Source organism: Aquila chrysaetos, chromosome 11 (genome assembly GCF_900496995.4).
Source record: "Aquila chrysaetos chrysaetos chromosome 11, bAquChr1.4, whole genome shotgun sequence".
In the NCBI taxonomy this organism is placed as follows: Eukaryota; Metazoa; Chordata; class Aves; order Accipitriformes; family Accipitridae; genus Aquila; species Aquila chrysaetos.
The window spans coordinates 40,748,151-40,767,882 of NC_044014.1; the positions used below are offsets into that span (position 1 = coordinate 40,748,151).

The window sequence follows — 19,732 nt, forward strand, 5'->3', positions numbered from 1 at the left end:
CCCATGTAGTAAAGAAATAAGAAGCTGAAGTGTGGAGTTTTAAGATGAGTCTTAAAAAGACAAGTAATGTTTTGAATAGCAAATAATTTATGCAAAATATGTTACAAAATCTAAGATGCTAAATAAATAACCAATACAATGTATTCTGTTTTGACACTTTGTTTCCACTTAAAGATAGTGAATGCAGATTCATTTGTTAACAATATTCTGAAGCTATTTTTCATTATAATTGCTTTGTATTTTGTACAAACAGTTGAACTGTAATTTTAAATTTCAGTCTTCTGCTTTGAAGCTACACGAAAATATGGTGGGATAAACATTCAGAAAAATAGATTTGTGGTTATATAATTTCTCTTTATTATAAAAAAGTTGCTTCACCATATGAAACTTTTTTCTCCTATATTTTGGAAGGCTCGTGTTCTCTTTTATATTTCACCAAGTCGGCATGATATAATGTATTTCTAATTTCTGTAATCTTTTATGATTACAACATGAGGGTAGAATTATAAAAGTTATTCTCATACAGCATTGAGAAGTCCTGAAGATTTAAAATGGAAGAATGGGATATAAGAATGCTTCAATCCAGATATTAAATGGTAGACAAATAAGCAATGTAGTAATTGTTAAAGACTTAATACTACATTTTTTTTTGTTTTTAAAGGTTTTGGGGTTTTTTTGTTAACTTGATGTATCATAATGTTAAAGGACTATTAACCTTTACCATTTGGTCCGAATTACTGTATTTTTCAGCGAAGTAGAGGTTTCTTACTTTTGAGTAAGATTTTTACATTCTAGGAGTAGTATAACTCTAAGGGCTTGTTTCTGTTGCCACTTCTGTCAGCAGTCATCTTTGACAGAAGTAGGTTTTGGGCCCATTTGTCTTTAAGTAGAAATACAAATGCCTGATTTGGCAGGCTATACTTTCACAGCAGATTTTGTAAAGACAGCTGCCTATTGAAGTCTCCTGTCCATATTGTCTTGAAGAACAGTGAGACTTTACGAAACATCATCAGTGTCGACTAACAGTTGCATACATAAACTTTGTTGTTAAAATATATCTGTTTATCATTACATTTTTCTGATTTACAAATCAGGCTGTATTTCAAGGCAACAGGTAAGTTTGAGAATTGTTAAATTTTTTTTGATTTTCTTTTATAAGAAAACTTGGCTAGGTATTTCAAGAATTTCTTAGAAGTCTGAATAGTTAAACCCTCCTTTTGGTTAATACATTACTTCTGGAACCAGTAGATAAAATTCTACACATTAAACACGGTAAAAACGGTGCATATTCTGCAAAGGACAGAATTTTAGATTAAAGTTTTCTGGGCACAAAAGCAGTAACAAAATGATCCCTACAAAACAGAGTAACTTAATAACACAAGAAATAACTTTTGTTAATTTGAAACCTTAGAAACTGAAACTTGTAAAGTAAGATGTAATTAAATTATGGTACTGTACATACCAGCTGTTCTTGGTAATTGAAACTTTACAATATGAAAAATACATTACATCTGTACAGTTTATACAGGTAGGTAGGATGAGTTTTGAAAAAGATTCACTTTAAGGGTCATACTCCGAATTCAAAAAAATACCGCACAACTTAACTAATTACAAATTGTAGACTTGAAACAATTAATCTTTGTGATTCGTTTTTAATTTGAACAGGGATCCTAGAATCCATAATGCTATGTCTTCTCACTTCTGTCCATGATACTACATAGAATTTGGTTGCAGCCTCTGCTACAGGAAAAAAAAAAAAAGACAACAAACCCTCCCCCAGTTAAGCCAGCTGCTGACTGTGTTCCTTGATTCGTGCTGTTGTTGTTATTGTGCTCAGATCCAGATCAGTTTCTAGGTGTGTTTCCACTGTTTCTTCCTGGTTATTCGAGTCGTAGGGCTTGTGAGCAAGCAGTTCATGATGTACTCCACAGTAGCTTATCGTGGGCTGATCATAGGCAAGAAATGTTGACACATTCATAGACAATGGTATCTAGGGGAAAAACAAAGATGAAAACCAGCCAGTTACCAAAAGACATCATCAAATTGTACTTGCCTGAATTTGATGTTGAAGAAACGGACTGTCTAAAAACATTGGCTAATGCCAAATATAGTGCTGCATGTAGAAACCTCTTCCTTCTCTCTATCCCTCTACCCCCTCCACTCCACCCAATACTACCACCTTTGATCTTGTGGCCCAGGGCCAGGTGTGTGCTTGAATGTGTTTGTGAGGATTAAGATGTGATTGAATTCAAATTGTCTTTAGAATGTAATTAGCCTCTGCTAAAATCAGCCTATCAGGGAGGAGAAATAGGAGTGACTCAGTTGGGGATATATGGAGTATTTCAAATGAAATTTAAATGGCTTTTCAAGTTTAAGAGTGGTTAGTGGATCTTGCTTGAATACATCAGTGGGTGTGATACCTTTGGTCTGCTGGGAAATGCTCACAGATGACACATTTCCTCTTATTTATAGCATAAGCATCTATTTGAATTTAGCAGCTTTCAGTAAATATTGGACCATGGCAGATGATAGCTTCATCCACTGTTATGCTATGGTAGCTCTGAAAGCTTTGCTATTGCAGGTTTCATTCAAATGCTGTAGGCTGAAAAGTTCTTAAATTTTTTTTCACTATTTTCTTGAGGATTTTGAACACACTTCAGCATAGAATGATTTACAATACACTGTAGAATCAGAGGTGAAATTAATACAGATTTTGAATTGTATGTATTTGTACTATTAGATTTATTTTTATTTATATTAAGAGACTCAAAGGATGAAAAAGGTGACTATATTTTAATAGTTGTGTGAGTCGTGTTAAAGTATTTAAAAATCAGATTTCCAGTCCATTGTAAAACTAAAGAGAACAATTTTTTTTCGTGACTTTTATTGTTCTCTTGCTGTTATTTTGAAGTCTGACTGACATGTAATAAAACTGAATATGAAGACAGGTAATATTTAAAAGCATTTTAATTTGAAATATGAAATAATAAAACCAAAACTGTTTCTCGTTAGCACAACTGGTTGATGCATTTGGATGTCCCACCTGAACCTCTACGTGCTCGCAACAGCATGTTGGAAGTCCCATTATAAACGCTGCTCATATGCTATGCAAAACGTGGAGATGGGCTGAGAAATATTAGGAAATCTATGACTTTTCTACCTACGTATGAGATATCGATAGCTCATGAAGAGCTAAATAACATTCAGCTTAGAAGATGGATGTATGTAGCATATCATGTGATCACACTGTCTGAATCGGAAGAATGTCAAACCTATGACAAAATTATATCTTCATAGGAAAGAATCAGAAAACCAGTGGAATGTATCTTTTTCTATCCTGACTCTTGTATTTGAAAGATTTAAGGTTAAAGACACCATACTGTATCGTAGGTGTCTGGTGATCTGTATCTCTTCACTCACAAAAATTCATGAGCTCTCTGTGCATTTTGTGTGGCCACCTTGGGTGTTTTTGTGTTCTTTTTATTCCTCGTGATGAAACACTGGGTGAACACCTCAGGCTTTCTTAAAATAATGAAAAGACTTTACCTGAGGAAGAACTCTGGCATTTTAAATACATGCAATAAGAAGAAATGCTCCACATTTTTCCCCCTTCATAAACACTAACAAGGCTCTGACTGCACAGGGAATCATGTAGATGTGCTGGTACTTACTTTTTCTCTGTGCACTCAGCTGGTTTAGTCACATTTGCGTTGCCCTTTTTTAACAGGAGCAAAAGGTGGTGAATGGCCTTGAATCACTAATGCCTATCCACACTTCTGTGGAAACCAGACAACCAGACAAAATATTGTACAATCTGGCTTCAAATGTGCTGTTGCCCACATTTTGGTTGGAATGGTCAATGAAGAGATATTTAGTGCCACATCTGTCAAAATAGAAGATATGGGTTGACATGCTTTGTAAAAATTAAAATCTGTCTCTCTGTGTTCGGAATAAGAGCTGAGTCTTGCATACATTTTTGAAAAAGGTTTGTTGTATGTATGTTAGACTGGGAAAAGTGTGTGTGTGTTACGATCTTAGTACCTGGTCATGTTCTCAGTAACCTTTTTTTCATGCATTTTCCATTTAATGTATCTAAATTGCTGACATTTGATCATATTCTGTTTTCAGCAACTTCAGAATAGAAGGAAAGCAGAAGGGAGGAAAGGAGCACTTGAATTGCTTCAGAGCTGTAGTCAGTAACAAGATGATAATGGTTATGGGCTTGTTCTGATTTCTTTCTGATGCTGACATGATGGCCTTGCAGTGAAGCTACTCTACAGGAAGTTTGTCAGCAGTGTAAGGTGGGCTAAGCAAACTATATGTGCAATTGCCATGAAATGTAGACAATTGCATACATGCATTCTTTCATGGATACACATACAGGCCTGAGTGGGAAGCCATAGGAGGAGATCTAAGGCCTAGCTGAGATTAGGGAAACAGAACAACTTTTGGATTAATGACATTTTCCTTAGTCTGGTAAAGTTTCCATTCTGAAAAAAATTACGTGTGGTTCTCCACTGCTGTTTTCTGAAGTGATGCATAAAGTTGTGTTAGCAATTCTATGTTATTCTAGGCAAATATGAACCAGGAATGATGTCACTCTTCAGTGCAGAAGAATCTGCACTGGTTCTCTTGTAACCAGGTCATTCCTGTAGAATGTAAAATCTCCGCCTTTTAGAAAATTAGTGCTCTTCAGACCTGTTATAAAATCTCCCGGATAGTTTTTTCTGACCTACTGCTTTTCTCTTGTTGCATCTTTTTTCCCTCCTTAACGGTGTCCACCTCCGTTTCCTAGAATGGTCAGGATCTGACCACCTGCCATGTTTCTTTTTAGTGTAAGTATTTGGGGAAGGAGACTTTTTGGTCACTCCAGTTCGTACCACAGGTCATTTGTAAACATCAGGTGAAGCTGCTACCAGCTGCTGCTTTATTGCTGTCTGGGTGTGCTGGATCACTTTGGGATTCTCAGGTTATAGTCCTGGAACAGAGATGTCAACCCTCATGGCATGGTTAATTAAACAGGGAACATCCCTGTTTGTATTTCCTCCTTTGCATTTTTCCTTCCTGTTTTCCTTCTGATAGCAGTATTTGTCTCAGTAAAAGTTCTATCTCTATAAACCTCCTGTTCTTTGAACCTTTTTTAAAATTCAAATAAGTAATACCACAGCATTTGTAATGAGAGCTCTCATCTCTTTGACAGCAATTCTGAAGTAGAACACACTGCATTGTTTAATTACTAGTGATGTGTGAACTTCATATTGTGTGGAGTTCAGGTTCAGATGAGCATCCAAAAAGCCTCGGCTTATCTCAGATTTACAGTTCAGAAGCCTTAAAATTGCAATTACTATTCAAGGAAGCATCTGTCCTGCAAGCTGAATTTCATTGCATAGTATTAAATTTCTGTACACTGTGTGTGTACTGCTGTGGAAAAAGCTCCAGCAACCCTGTATCTTTTCAGTAAGAAAGTTTAAAACTCCAGACTCGTTTTACATAGAAAAAGTAGCTAAAAGGTTGCATTTACAAAACTGTATAGCAAACCAGAATTTAAAAAAAAAAAAAAAAAAAATTCTGTTTAGTCCCAACAAGAATTTAATCCGGTGTTTGGGATGTTGGTGTTTTCGCATTTCTGTTTTGATCCTCACTGGCAGTTGAAAAGTTACCACACATTAAAAAGAATTTTATTTTATTTTTTTTTTTTTTAAATGAGGCTGAGAATTTGGTTCTGGCTTCTCTTCAGCAATTACAGAGATCTGCAGGAAATAGGTTATTTTATCCAGACTGCAGAAATATGTTTGCTACTAAACAGATGTGAACTGGTTGGGGAGGGAAATGCTTCTAGCTACAGATGAATATCTTGGCAGTCAGCAAAGATGGGAAAGGTTCTAGCAAAGGCATACAGTGTTTATTAAGCTTCTGGTGTTGTGGCTGTGTTCTTATCTGATTGCTTGACCTTGGCTTGGCTTTCATAAGAAAGAGAGTTGCATTTTTTTTCTGAATTTATTGTATTTAGAATTAGAGGCTATATTTTCAAGCCTAAGGATTTTGATATTTTGTTAAATTTAATGGACGTGGGGTGTTCAAACCTCCTGGGGTGATTTCAAGACTGAGCCACAGAATCCTGGAAATGAAAGCTTGGAAACTAAAGGCATAAGGGCATAGCCACAGATCTGGAGTGGCTTAAGAATGTAGGCATGGAAAAATATGATAGGGCAAAGGAATATTATCTGTGGAGATGGCAGAGATAAGAAGAAAAACAGAAGATCATGAACAGGAGGGATGAAAATAAGTGAACCAGGTTGTACACTGAAATAGGAGAATAAAATGAGCTGAAGGATGGAAGCAATAGAAGTGATGGAGTTGTGATATATCATTCTGAAAATGTACAGAATATAGGAATGCCATTACAACATAGGCATGGGAATATAATATATATGGTCAACATATGAGAGTTAAATCTATTTCGTATAGAAGTCGGTGGAATTTTGCTATTGGCTTCGCTAAAAAAAAAAAAAAAAAAAAAAAAGGAACAAACCCTTGTAATATATACTAGGGAACCATAAAGGTTTTATTGGCATGAATCGAAATTAAATGCTGTATTCATGACCACTGTGAAGAATCCTGTTATTTCAAATGAATGTCAAAACAAACCTGATACTTTACAATCCATTAGTTTGTCTTTGTGATGTATTTGCCATGTTATTTAAGTTTATTGGAGGTTAAATTTTAAATAGTACTATTTTTGAAACCTTATGCATATAAAACAGAAAAAGGCTTGGAAGGAATAAAATACCTTGGGTTTACTAGATAGAGAATACATTAGAATAAATTATAATTAATGTATTTAAGAAATCTTATCTAAAATGGCTCTTTCATGAATCTTAACAACCTGATTTCAGACTTTGACTTACATTTGAAGGCAGTTCTGTCTTCATTTGGGAACTCCCTGAATTCCTAGTTTCTCTCCTGTTTTGTATACCTGTGAACCTCGCTACTGAATGTTGTTCTCAGCAAAGCATCACTGAACCCATTTTATTCATATTTACTAGCCAATATTTCCGGGATATCTTTGATTCTTCTCTAAATACCCCTGTTTCCCACAAGCTTTCTTAAAGCACAATTTGGCAGGTGATTTGCAAGTGTTTTTGCTACCTCTGTTTTCTCAGCACCCTCTCAACTTCCCAACTTTCCTACTTCAAACTTCATTATGCTGTTCTCTTTAGCATGGTCAGGCACATTTACCTGTTTTCCTCTGTCACCGTCTGTCCTATTTTCCCATATTTCTCATCTGCATGTTTCCTATCTTGTCTCCTGTTTTTCTCTTCCATTTCTCTAAGTCTTCACAAAATGCCTGGTGACTTCTTCGCTCTCCAGTGACTCCATCCCTCTGCCAGCTCACTGGTTCTGTCCTCTGGCCTACCCCAAGCTCATTCCACTGAAATGCATCTTATCCTGCCCTCTCTGAGAGCTGTCTCTTGAAGCCAGAACTACCTTGCATAGTGGAGGCTATAGGCACACTTTCTGAGTCTTTCCTGTCTGCCTCTTTGCCATGCAGTCCTCCATAGGTGCACTTTTGTTTTCAGATGCAACATTGCAGGGTATTGTAATGCCTATCCCAGATTTTACCACAGACCCTTCAGAACGTTTTACCCTGTTTTCTATGTTCTAGTTTTCTCTCAAGAGGAACTGATTTTCCCCAAATTCTTTTCCATTGCTCTCGGACACTGTTATTTCCTTAATAGGCCTATATTAACTTGGTTGTTTCTTTTTCTTCTGTTGCCATAAGATGCAGAGAAAATGCTGTGTAAGAGAGTAATGCAAAAAGTCTTGTTCCAGTCCTGCTGGAATATAGCAGTTCTGTGAATTTTTGGACTTTTGTTGGAAACTACTTCTTGTGCTGAATGGAGAAAAATGGTTGAATATACACCCAGGCACAGTGTAGTAGCCTTGCAGATACTCTGCTCCTTAGTGGTTCTTGTTTTCTTCCAATAACCTAGGTAGGTCTTGGAATATTTCAAGTACTTCACAGGGTTCTGGTTTATTGATAAAGTTGCACAAGAATTACCTGAACACTAATTCAGGCTTCTTAACTGGCTTCTCCTTGAAGCTGAGTCCTTGGTTCTTATGGAGTCATAGAACAGGGGTGTAGCAAGATTGTTCTGTACCCTCACCTACGTCTCCTGCCCCTGCACCCCCACGTTTAAGTCCTCTCTGATTTAAGCAGGTCTTGCATGTAACAAGTGCCTTATTTTCTCTCTTAAGTAGCATGTTCAATGGCTTTCTGTGAAAGTCCCAGAGCTGTCTGGTAGGTATAGGTATGAAAGGAAAGTACCTATCTGGTTATGATCTCATCCCATTTCTTTCATTGTCTGCTTCATCAAGCATGTATTTACCTAAAAGTGCTGTGCCATGAAACAAGGGAGATAATTAAACTCAAGCTTCTGTTAAAGGAATAGGTAAACCTGTTATAGCAAATTTGTGACAGTCATGGATTTACAGTCCAGATCCTCCTAGCTCCTCTACTAAAATGTAACACAGCCATGGGGGTAAGGTTACCAGAATTTACTTTTTGTTGATGGTGGTATTTACGTACACTGTGTGGAGACCTTACTGTAAGGCAGTGAGTACCTCGGATTAAATCGTGGTCCCTTTAAAGTGCTGAAAATGAATGGCTGCAAAAATTGCTAGTCACTTTTAAAGATCTTAGTTTTCCTTTAAACTTCTAAATTCTTAGGTGGTTGTTCTTTAAAACTTGTGTCTGCGTATTTCAACCTTTCGAAGTCCAAATTCTAAAGGCTTGGGAAAGGGCAATAAGTTGTTAGATCAGCTGGTGAGAACTTCAGCATGAAAAGTCACAAGGCATTGGTATTAACTCACCCAGCTTTACTTGTGAATGGCCGGGAGGAGTTGTGCAAGTGAAAGAGTGCAAAGGGAAGGATGTTTTCAAGCTTTTTCTGCTTCTCTCAAAATTAATTTCTACTCAGTTCAGGCTGTAATTAAAAACCTACCAAAAGTGTAAGCAGTAACAACAGCTTTCATCGAATAGCAAAATTTTTCTTCACACAAACATTAAGTTAATGCCCTCTTGGAAACGTTAAGTTAATGCCCTCTTGGTGAAGGAAAATTGTGTTTTCTGTTCAAAGGCACATCTGTCCAGATGTTGTGCATGATTTCAATATGAAAATTTATTTTCTGTTGCTCAAGAACACTTGCTTTTCTTCTGCTATAATTTTCCTTCTCTGCAGTAAATGGGCAATAAAGTACGATAGTGATATGTTTCATGTGCTCTGCTTGGGTTTGGTAATTTTTCTCTTCCAGTGTGTTCATCTCTGGTTACCTAAATTGTGGTCCCACATTATGAGAAATAATGCAACTGAAACCAAACATGTATTACTATGCATCTGGTTTGTGCCCAGTCTTCACTGCCACGTTAGTCTAAACATGTGTCGTAACTACATTCTTATCAGAGAAAGACAAGAGTGAGGAAGCAAAGGACAGATGAGAGGTTTGCATCACATCTGTATTTTAAGCTTTTTAAACCATCCATTCAGCCACACTGAACGTGAGGACCGGTTGTCTCCATGGCAATGTAAGAAACATATTATTTCAAAGCTCCTGTTGTAGTAGCTGCTACTTCTAGACTTGACTTGTGCTATTGACTGAATGCACTGTGTTTATATTGATACCAAAAAAGAAAAAGCTTTAGTAAGGGCATGATTAGAATTATAGTCTGTCAGTAATTGTATTCTTTTCTGTTCAATGTTTAACATGAATTTTAAGTAATTTATGATGCAGGATATTCCCTGGGAGAGGAGGGTGGTGTTAAAAAGTAAAATTCACCTTTAAAAACAAGGCCAGTACTTTTGAACCTTTGTGTTTAATGTTGGGCATGTAAACAGTAAGCTGATTTTTTTCTGATGGATGGGAGAGGGTACAGAAAGCATTCAACCACTGTTGGGTTCCATGAGAAAACCGTTGAAATTTTTTTTTAATTATGTCAATGTAGATTTGGTGTCTTAATTTTAAAGTACAAGGAATTAGCAAAAATTTTTCTGCAAGTTGAATATACTAGTTTTGACAATGGCCTTTACCAGGTTTTGAAATGCCAAAGTGAATAGCTGCTAACAGCTACTACAGAATATCCGTCCCTCCCTTTTTTTTTTTTTTTAAAGAAGTAGAAAATAAGGGGGTTCAGACTAAGAAATAGTGAGCTGTGGTTCCCTAGTTGCTGGGCATTTTGTCTTGCATGTTGTTAATTTTCTCAAAATTTGAACAGTGACATTTGCTTAACGTCTTTCCTTCCTGCAAAGAATGTGACATTCGTGAGATGAGAACACCTTGTGACTTGATTAGCTTTAATTGCTTGCTTGGTTTTGAAAGCAGTATGTATTACATTTTATTTTAGTTAGACATTCACCGTTGGCTATTAATGTTAAAAAATGAACAAGTTATAAATGCCTGACAAGATAAATATCTGCTCTGCCTTTTTCAAGTTTTTTGTTATTTGTTTGTGGGGGGGGGGTTCTTTTGGTTTGGGTTGGGGTTTTTTGATTGGGTTTATTTTTAATTTACTTTAACAGCGTGCAGTTTTGGATTTTTAAGTTTTTTTTTTTTTTTTTTTAAGTAACAGTCCTTCAATTTCTAATGTAGTAAATTGAATTAAGGAAGTAGGTATGAGAGTGTATGATTATGAGTAAATAATTATCCTTTCAATTGTTGCATTGTTTGAAATATGCTTCATAATATCTAATAATGAAGTGTATATTGCCCTAAAGTATTTCTAAAAATGTTATTACAATTAGATCTGTATCTCTTGAGCACTAACCTTTTTAGGTTTCTCATTTGTTCTTCATTTGTAGACAAAATTTGGTGTTTATCAATAGGGTCTGAAGGCATAATTGCTGAAGTATCATTTAAAAAAGACAGCTCTGAACTTTGTGGGACTAAAAGTAAATCAACAGAGATAAAGCTTTTACTTTAGATGCTGGATAAATGATGGATTCAGTTCAAAGTATTAGATAGCAAACATTTGTTACATATAGAAAAAGCTAGCTATTTTTGTCTTAGTAAATTTTGTTGCAGCTTGGAGAATCTGACCATCATACTGTATCTTAGTTCTAATTAATTATTTAGCAATCAATAGATAAGATATGAAGAATTTGCATGAATAAAAAGCATATGAAAAAAGACACCCTTGAAAAGGAAATAATGTATTTGTAGAGATGTCTCAAAGAGAATATGTTTGTACGCCACACATATGTAGGTAGATGTGTGTATATTGTACACGTACACTTGGAAGTCTTGTGGACAAGCCCTAGAAGAGGTCAGTGCAGCTGCTTCCCTTCTCCTCTGAAAGTTTTAGAATACCAAAAAGGAAACTAGACTTCATCAGTATATGTAGAAAGAAAGGGAGCTAAATGAAAGGAACCAATGAGATTAGTCTGATTTATATTACAGATTTGTTTCATGTTTAGGGGAGGTCTATCTCCCTAAAAAAACCCCTGTTGTATCATAAAGTTGAAGAAACATATTACAGTTAAGTTTAGAAAAACTTGGCGAAGCCAAGCTTAGTTAAACATTAGAGAGCTTGTTTAGTTAAATACCCTAGGGCCTGGTCATGCAGGATGTCTTGCAGAAACTGAAGGGAAGACTTTTTGTTTTGGAGAGCTCTGTGGAGAGTAAGGTCTATGCATGGTATTCTGTGGTATTCCTCTTAATGAGCAAAAATCGCTGAAGAGTGGCTATATCCAATATCTAATCAGTTACTGACTGCAGTTATTTTTACAGATTTTCATTAAGCGTGATTGTTTTGGTTGATAGTTGAACTTTCTGGCCCATCATAGGGCTATAAGTAGGTTTGAGGACTCTATTCCTCAAAGGTTAGATTCTCATATATACTAGATAGGCTTTTGTGGAGTGTGATTAATATGTTCTTATTTTCTTTATCATTCTCTAATTATTTTAATGTAACAAGCAATTTTAATATCCCCTAAGTGCTATAACAGGCAATCTCATTACTTTTCATCAGGCTTGTTTACACAGAAATAAAACAGCAGCAAAATAAATAACACTGAATAAACTAGAAGCTGAAGTATTACCTACTCTGAGTATTCAGAACCACGAGTCAGACTCCGAAGAATTCATGAGCCTAGCTTAAGAAAGGGAGGGTATTTTTGTTCATATAATCTTTAGCTTCTTGTGTACTTTTGGTGTGTGAGCAGTTGGGGAATGTTATATAGCTTTTGTATCTAACTATGAAGACTAGGTTCTAACTCCAGTGAAAGCTGATGTTCTTACAGCTCCAATAGTAGGGGCTTTAGGAAATACCAGGAAACTTGATAATACTGACGATATCGATGCCTTCCTTTTTCCACTTGGCCCTTTCTTTCTCTGTTATCTCCCAAGTGTTAACCTCTTCTTTCTTACGTCTCTTGTTTTATCGTTTCCCCTCTATTTCTGTCTTTAAGCGGAAGCATCCTTCTTATTAATCATATCAATCATTTGTGTAACCTCTCCATCTTCCAGTTATATTGTTGGCTGCCGTTTGTCTATTATCTCATTCTCCTTGGCTTTTCTTTGTATTCTACACTATATCTTTGGCTGCTTTTCAGTAAGGTGCCCTAATGCTCTCTTTCCTTAAGTGTCATATCCCCAAATAAGCTTTCTTGACTCCAGGAAAGGAGACAGGAAGGCCTGGTGGTGCTGAGACAAATTCATAGTGAAACCACCCACTGCGCTTTTACATTTTGAGCATTAGCTTTTAGCCTTTGATATTTAAACGGTTCTCCTGCTGAATGGACTGTGATTATGGGTTTCATAGTGTCCAAAGTCTGATCCTGCCAACTGTTGCATGCAGTTGTGACTAGCCTACTAGAATGAGCTGATGAGATACCCACGTAGTTAATCTAGTGTTTGTATAAATTGGAGTTGTATGGGCCAACAGATGCCAGGGCCAAAAGATTTACAGATCTGAAGGGAAGAGAACTTGCGCTATCTCTGCGAGCAAGGAGGAGGCCTTATTTACTCTGCTAGTTTGATTTTCCTCTCTCAATTTTTTTGTGCAGAAAACTGAGTTGAAGACAAACTTGATGTATTTTGTTTGAATTCTGCATTACTGATAGCTTGAGATTAAACTGGGGTGCCAATTTAAAAACCACAAAAACCAACAACCGAAACCTGATGCTTTCAATCCTCTTCTCCTGACATTTCTGGAGAAGAGGTTTTCCAGTCACATCTATAGCTGACACAATCCTGTCCACAGTGTTCTTGTAACTGAAAAGTAATCACACACTCTCAGCAACACATGTGCTGGCAAAACCCTTCATGCAGATGCGATGCTTAATTTTATTAGCTTAGCTTGTATTGGTCAGGATGTTCTTCAGCTGGTGCAGGAGGCCTGCTGTTAGATTGTTCTGATCAGTGTGATTGCTATTACAGCTCTCTCAACTGACTTCCAGTAATATTGAGGCATTCGATGGTCAGTGATATGTTGTGATATCAGGGATATTCCTGTGTAATGAAATCTCAAGTCCCAGGAGCCTTAGGAAGTGTGTAAGAAAGGTTAAAAAAACCCCAGTAACACCCACCCCCTGCCCCGACCTCACCTTACTCCTCTCTGATACCTCTTTGTACTGCTGCATTATTTTGTGAGGCAATGCTGATCAGTACTTGAGGTTGGCCAAAGCATACCTAGATATATATGGCATGTGTGGATTCATTTAAAAGGCATATCATGAAAATGTCTCTTTGGATGTAGGAAACTACTTAAGAAGAATGAGAATATTAAGCGTGTTTTTTATTTCATTCTCGTGTGTTGCAATATAAATTCCTCTTTTTACATTTTAAACAACCAGTTTGCATGAAGTGGTGTCCTCTTGTGCACACTGTTCTCAAATTAATAAATAAAATTTAAAAATCTAACTTACATTCATAGCTTGCATCAACTTATGATATGAGTAATATTATTTCAATGACTAATCCGGACATACCTGTCAGAGGTGGAAAACCTATGCTGAGACTGCTTTAATCCATTTGCTGATTTTTATGGTCCCAAAGTCCCTTGAAGTACCTGTCTGAAATCCAAGTGTGCTCCACATGCTGAGTTTTGCATGTAGATCTTTAAATTAGTTGGAAGACATAGACAGATTCCCTTGGGGTTCAATCATTTGTTGAAGCTGAAATGGTTTGTTTATTGTAGGAAGTGTTTTGTTTTTAAAATCTATTTTGCATTGTATAATGCATCTGTTCTCATTGAAAAACTTAGTACATGCTGCACAGAATTCCAGGTATTCTTCTCCCATCCTTCCTTTCTTGTTCCCTCTCCCCACAAGCTGAGAAAAGGCTAGGTTTTGTTTCTATTGTTGTCGCTCTGAAGTACACTTTGGTTTGCTGAAGATGCAAGAGCTGGGAGCTCCTGGCTTGGCTAGAGGCGAGTTAGTGCTATCAGTGGTGATTTGCAGCTGTGTGTTACAGTGAGTGTTACGCCGAAACTTGGGCAGTGCCAGGACATCACAGAATGGGGGGTGGAGGCAGACAGGTTGAGGGGGGTTAACTTGGGTGTACACAGTCGCAAAACAACAGTTAGGGAGTAGGAGTCCTTGTTCTGTGAGGTCGGTTTGTGTTGCTCAGAGAGTACAAGTGAGGAGTGGAAAGAGTTGGATCATTATCACCTACCTATTCAAAGAATAACTACAATAGGCAAAATAGCAATTCTCCATATAGTTACCATGATACTTGAGTTAAATAACTAGCATATTGCTCTCTTATAATTGTTTGAACACGGGCATTTTCATATATCTTAAAAAAACCTTTTTAATTATGCCAAAATGCTAGTGCAGTTTTGGCAGAGGCTCTCCTGGAATGAAGTCCTCTTTCTCTGTTAGTGGTAGGAGAATTGATATGTTCAGCCAGAGAGAAGAGACTTCCTAAAGGATATTGGGAGAAACAACTCAAAACACAGGAGAATTTAAACTAAAAGTCAAATTTCTAATTGGAAACTTATAAAATTAATAGAGATTAATATATGTAAAAGAAAAAAAAAGCCATTTGCATTTAATGTTGAAATAAAATACTGCTTTAACAGACTCAGTTCCTGGAATTAACCATGCAATGAGCAGTGTTTCATTTATTTCTATAAAATAGTGTTAATTTCATAAAACTCATCTGAGTGAAGTATTTCCAGTTACATTAGTGAATAAGCTCTGCGTAATTATTTAAGTAAATTAAAGAAAGATCTTTGTTAAAAATTGAATGATATTGTAACAGAAGACTAATACCAGATGCAGCTTGAAAAGCAAGAGCAGGGGTTAATGTAATTTATATGTTGCGTGAATGGGGAGCATGGGATATATGGTTCTTACAGTTCTCAGGAAAAGTTCTTAATGAGTTCACCATGTTTACCTGACAAATATAAAATTGTTTTTTTCTGATGTGACAGTAGTAATGATACAGCATTTCTTTTCCTTAACCAAGACATCCTCTACATATGTTGTTTAATATTTGTGCTAATGAAATAATTTGCTTTTTTAAAATTCTTTCCCACTGTGAGTGTGTTTTAAGTGGCCTTCATATTGTACCTTATCACTGTATAATTCTAGAGAGAAAAAGCTCTGTTATGCTCCCAAGCAGTATGTGCTAGATTACTTCTGTTGATAAGAATTATTAATATTTGCACTTGCTAAAACATTTATATCATGTGCATCAGTTGCACTGGTCCTAAGATACTTGCGTGGCACTCAGGCTGGATGTATATCTGTCCATAATTAAACAATTCTACAGTGTATGACTACAAATTTTGCAGGGCAGGAGAGCATTACTTGGCCAATTCAGTAATTCTTTTAAAATCCAGGCCAACCATTCAAAGCATAAAGTGGCAGTTTATTGATAGCCAGGCTGTTCCTCATGCTTTTCACTCTTAAATGCTGCACTAGTTAGTTGCTGTGGCAGATATTCAGGAAGATTTTAGTAAGCAAGGGAGCATAAACAATACACTGTGACAGAGGTGTGCAGGCAAGGGACCAAAGCTGAGTAGAGTAGGGTTTTTTTTTAAAAAAAAAAAAACAAAACAACCACCAACAAAAAAACTTGGAAAAGTTGTTGTAGACCTTTTTGGTTCATTAAAGATGACCTTAATTGCTGGTTTGCATGGTTCATAGAATTGGGACTGGAATTTGGATTTCTAGATATCCAGGTGACTCATCTGCTTAGCCCAGTGTGGTAGTTACCAAAAGCCATTAGGAGGCTGCTCTGTTATCTCTGTACAGCTGACTCCTTTATAGCCCTCGTGGTACAGGAACTTGAATACGACTAATAGAAAAAAGAGCCTCTCTCAGTCTTTATCTGGGTTATTATTCCCGTTCATGGCTTTTTTGACAAGTGGACCTTAAAACCCCATCCTCCTGTTGATACCAGTGGTATTGCTTTCAGATTTGTACAGGTAAAGTGCATTTCCCCTTTAAAGAAATCCTCAAGTAGTGAGGGAAATGGAAACCGTTTAGGATATATATTTAGAGCCAGCCAGTTAAACCCAGTCATTTTGATCTTTTCTAGTACCCAGTCATGTAAATATGTTTACTTTCTTATATTAACTGTGGAAAGAGATATCAATACATACTTACTGCATAGCTATTTTGGTTAGCATGTTTTCTTTAGGTCAAAATGGAGTTATGTTGCTGTGATGAAAGAAGCAGCTTGCACTATTTTTGCTGTTGTGGGTAGGCAGAGGATGGTTCTCTTCAGAACATGCAACCTGAGATGTTAAACAGTATTAATAAAGCCCACATATATAGCAGGAGCCCAGCATGAGTTTAAAGGAACGCAAAATCAGTGATGAGCAGCACTGCCAGCACTTCTAACAGGTCTGGCCTGGAGAAAAAGAACGGAGCCTGAATATTTTTGAAACAAGTGAAAATATCACAGAAAATGTAATAAATATATTCCATTTATGTAATTTGATATGTAAACTTCCACTGAATTTACAAGAGAAGATGCATTTCTGTTCAGATAGCTTATTTGCTGTTAGAACAAGTGAGAAAACTCTGTGGAAAACAAGACTAACTTAGAGGACTCAAGAGCTAGGCACAGTAAACCAGCCCAGCTGTGCGCAAGGAAAAATCAAATACAGGTATACTAGATGTTCATCAGCCTCCTTGGCCTAGTGTCAGTATTTACTGCCTGAAGGTGGTAGTGATAGCAGGGGCAAGAGAGGGAAGACTGTGCTGGTAATAAAGGAAATTACCTTCTGTATTTGAGAAATATGAAGATGATGTGAGAGCCTTCCATATTAATGGGTGCATCCATGTTAAAGATACTAAAATAGTGCTGCTTTTCAAAATGTTGAGAAGAGTACATTCTGAATCCTGCGTGCTCTACCTGCACTAGCTCAAGGTAGCCCCTGATGATAGAATATGAACTTCCCCTCCTTGTGCACCCCCAGGCTACTCACTGGTGGGGCGTTGTGAGAAGCAGAAAACGCCCTGACTCTGTGTAAGCACTGCTCAGCATAACGAAAACATCCCTGTGTTATCAACACTGTTTCCAGCACAAATCCAAAACATAGCCCCCTACTAGCTACTATGAAGAAAATTAACTCTATCCCAGCCAAAACCAGCATAGAAAAGTTAGAGTTTAAAAGTGGCTACAGCACATTAAAATCATAATGAGAACGTTTTATTCTAATCCAAATGTTCCAGAATTTTTAGTGAAATATTGTGGACAGATTTTCTTTTTTTTTTTTTTTCCTTTAACGCATTTCATTAATTGAAATCTTCTGATGGAAAAATCCATCCATGTGTTTTTGACTAATTCTGAGTACCTTGAGAATAATTCCGAGGATTGGTTCCTCTCCTAGGGCCAAATCATGCCATTAGCATGATGGTGTTCTCGAAGTAGTGTCACATCTCATCCGAGACATCAGATTCAGAAACAAAAGGCAATCTAGCAACAATAGACTGAGTTACTATTAGTAGTAATGCAACGCTTAGTGGCTGTTACTAATTAAAGGACTTAAGTTGTCATGAGAGAATATAGATGTCAGTTCTTCTTTATCATCTGGCTGCTTGAGCAAACCATTGTCTGGTATATGTTATGCACCAGTATGTGGCATGGATCCCCTTTTTTGTCTTAGTAATTTCTGGGTTCTCTCTTTTGGAGTATAGTGATAAAAAATAGGTGTGGACTTTGACTTGTCTCCTATGAAGTGCTCTGATGCCACCAATTCTATATACTATTAGGATTTTTAAGGAAAAGATGTTATGAGTAATGTAGCTTTATGTAATCATAAATTTCTGGTTTAATATTTATTAGCCATAAACAAAAAGGTCAGTTAGTATGTGTCACTTCTTTGGAGTGTTGTTCTCTTGCATGGGATTGCTGACAATAGAATGGTAACAGCTTACTTGCATTTGTTTGACTTCGATTTGCAGCTCAAGTAGTGTTTTGTCAGTGAAGGAAAAATAGGATCTTCCTACCATTTGGTTAGTCACCATGGAGTGCTTTTGTGTTTCTACAATCCTATGGAGTACAAGATCACTTCTGAAAAACTGCTTTTGAAGTAGAGGATGCTGGCATGCATTTGGACCATTCCCTGTGAAAGTAGCGCATGTTCAAAGTAATGTTTATGGGTCTGATTTTGGAAGTCATGCAGCAGATTCAAGGCCTCATTGACAGAAGGGTGTAAGAGCCAAAATGGCACTTAAGTGGATGCTAATGCACCTGAACCAGAGATGGCAACCCCAAGTCATCTTCCTTAGTTTTTTGACCTGTAAGTTCTTGGGGTGCTGCACTTCAGTGTTAGTTGTGGACTCAGAACCATCCTAATTTGACTACCAGGGAATCCATCATCTGTACTAAGTGGTGTTTAGATCTGGAAGCTGGATTAATTGATGCTGAACGCTGCAGGAATGGAAGATAGATGTTTCCTTGCAACACTGGTTACATGTGCTGACAGCACTACATTTCATCCAAAGAATCTGAATAGACCTGAAGAAGGGCGGGTAAGGCTCAGTAAGGGCCAGTGCTTGATGAACCTGTATCTTTTGAGAGACCACTGTGTGATTCCACAGAGAATTGTCTTGCCTAACTTCGCCTCTTATAAAACCCCTTCTAAATCCATCTCCTTTGAAAACCTTTGTGTAAAACTTTCATTACAAGAATTTGCATGAGAATGACCAAACCATTATTAATTTCTAGTACAACTTTTTCAAAATCTGGATTTGCATGCTTTAATATGCACACCAGATGGGCTGAAAATCTGACCAAATTTCACAATCAGATGTCACAGATAACATCTAATTAAATGTACAAAACAAATTTTTAAATATTTGGGCAGAATTTCTTTAAGGTGATTTTAGAATAAAAGAGAAATATGTTATATAACTTCCTGTGACAGAGATGTTTTCTGCCTTTTTAAAGAATAGTTTGCTATTTATCGTTTTGTTCCTTTTGGTAATGTGCTTTGCACATTAAAAATAGATGAACAGAGAACTATTCAGCTGAGCTAACCAAAGACGCAGATGGCTACTACAGAAATCTGCCAGTCTCTCAAATCTATATTGGAAAATTACTTATGAAAGACTTTTTACCTTGAAGCTAGTGAAGTTAACTGGAATGGATCACACGGTTGTTTTCTAGCAATGGATTTTACAGTTGCACAGACAAAATTTCTCTAACCTCATGAATGTTAACAACACAATTTATAAATCACATAAGGATTCAAAAGTAGTAGTATTGTTCAAGG

The 19,732-nt window shown here is 36.7% G+C and overlaps 2 protein-coding genes across 5 annotated transcripts in view; one reads left to right on the forward strand and one right to left on the reverse strand.

The window, feature by feature from the left end:
* The window catches only part of CTNNA3 (catenin alpha 3), a 549,510-nt gene that overhangs the window by 151,686 nt on the left and 378,092 nt on the right, over positions 1-19,732 (forward strand). The gene's annotated exons all lie outside the window — the stretch shown is intronic.
* The window catches only part of LRRTM3 (leucine rich repeat transmembrane neuronal 3), an 89,787-nt gene continuing 70,388 nt past the window's right edge, over positions 334-19,732 (reverse strand). For both annotated transcript variants that reach the window (XM_030030149.1, XM_030030147.1), the window contains one exon: positions 334-1,990. In XM_030030149.1, the coding sequence (XP_029886009.1) occupies positions 1,781-1,990 (210 nt within the window). In that variant the 3' untranslated portion in view covers positions 334-1,780. The remainder of the gene's footprint in view (positions 1,991-19,732) is intronic.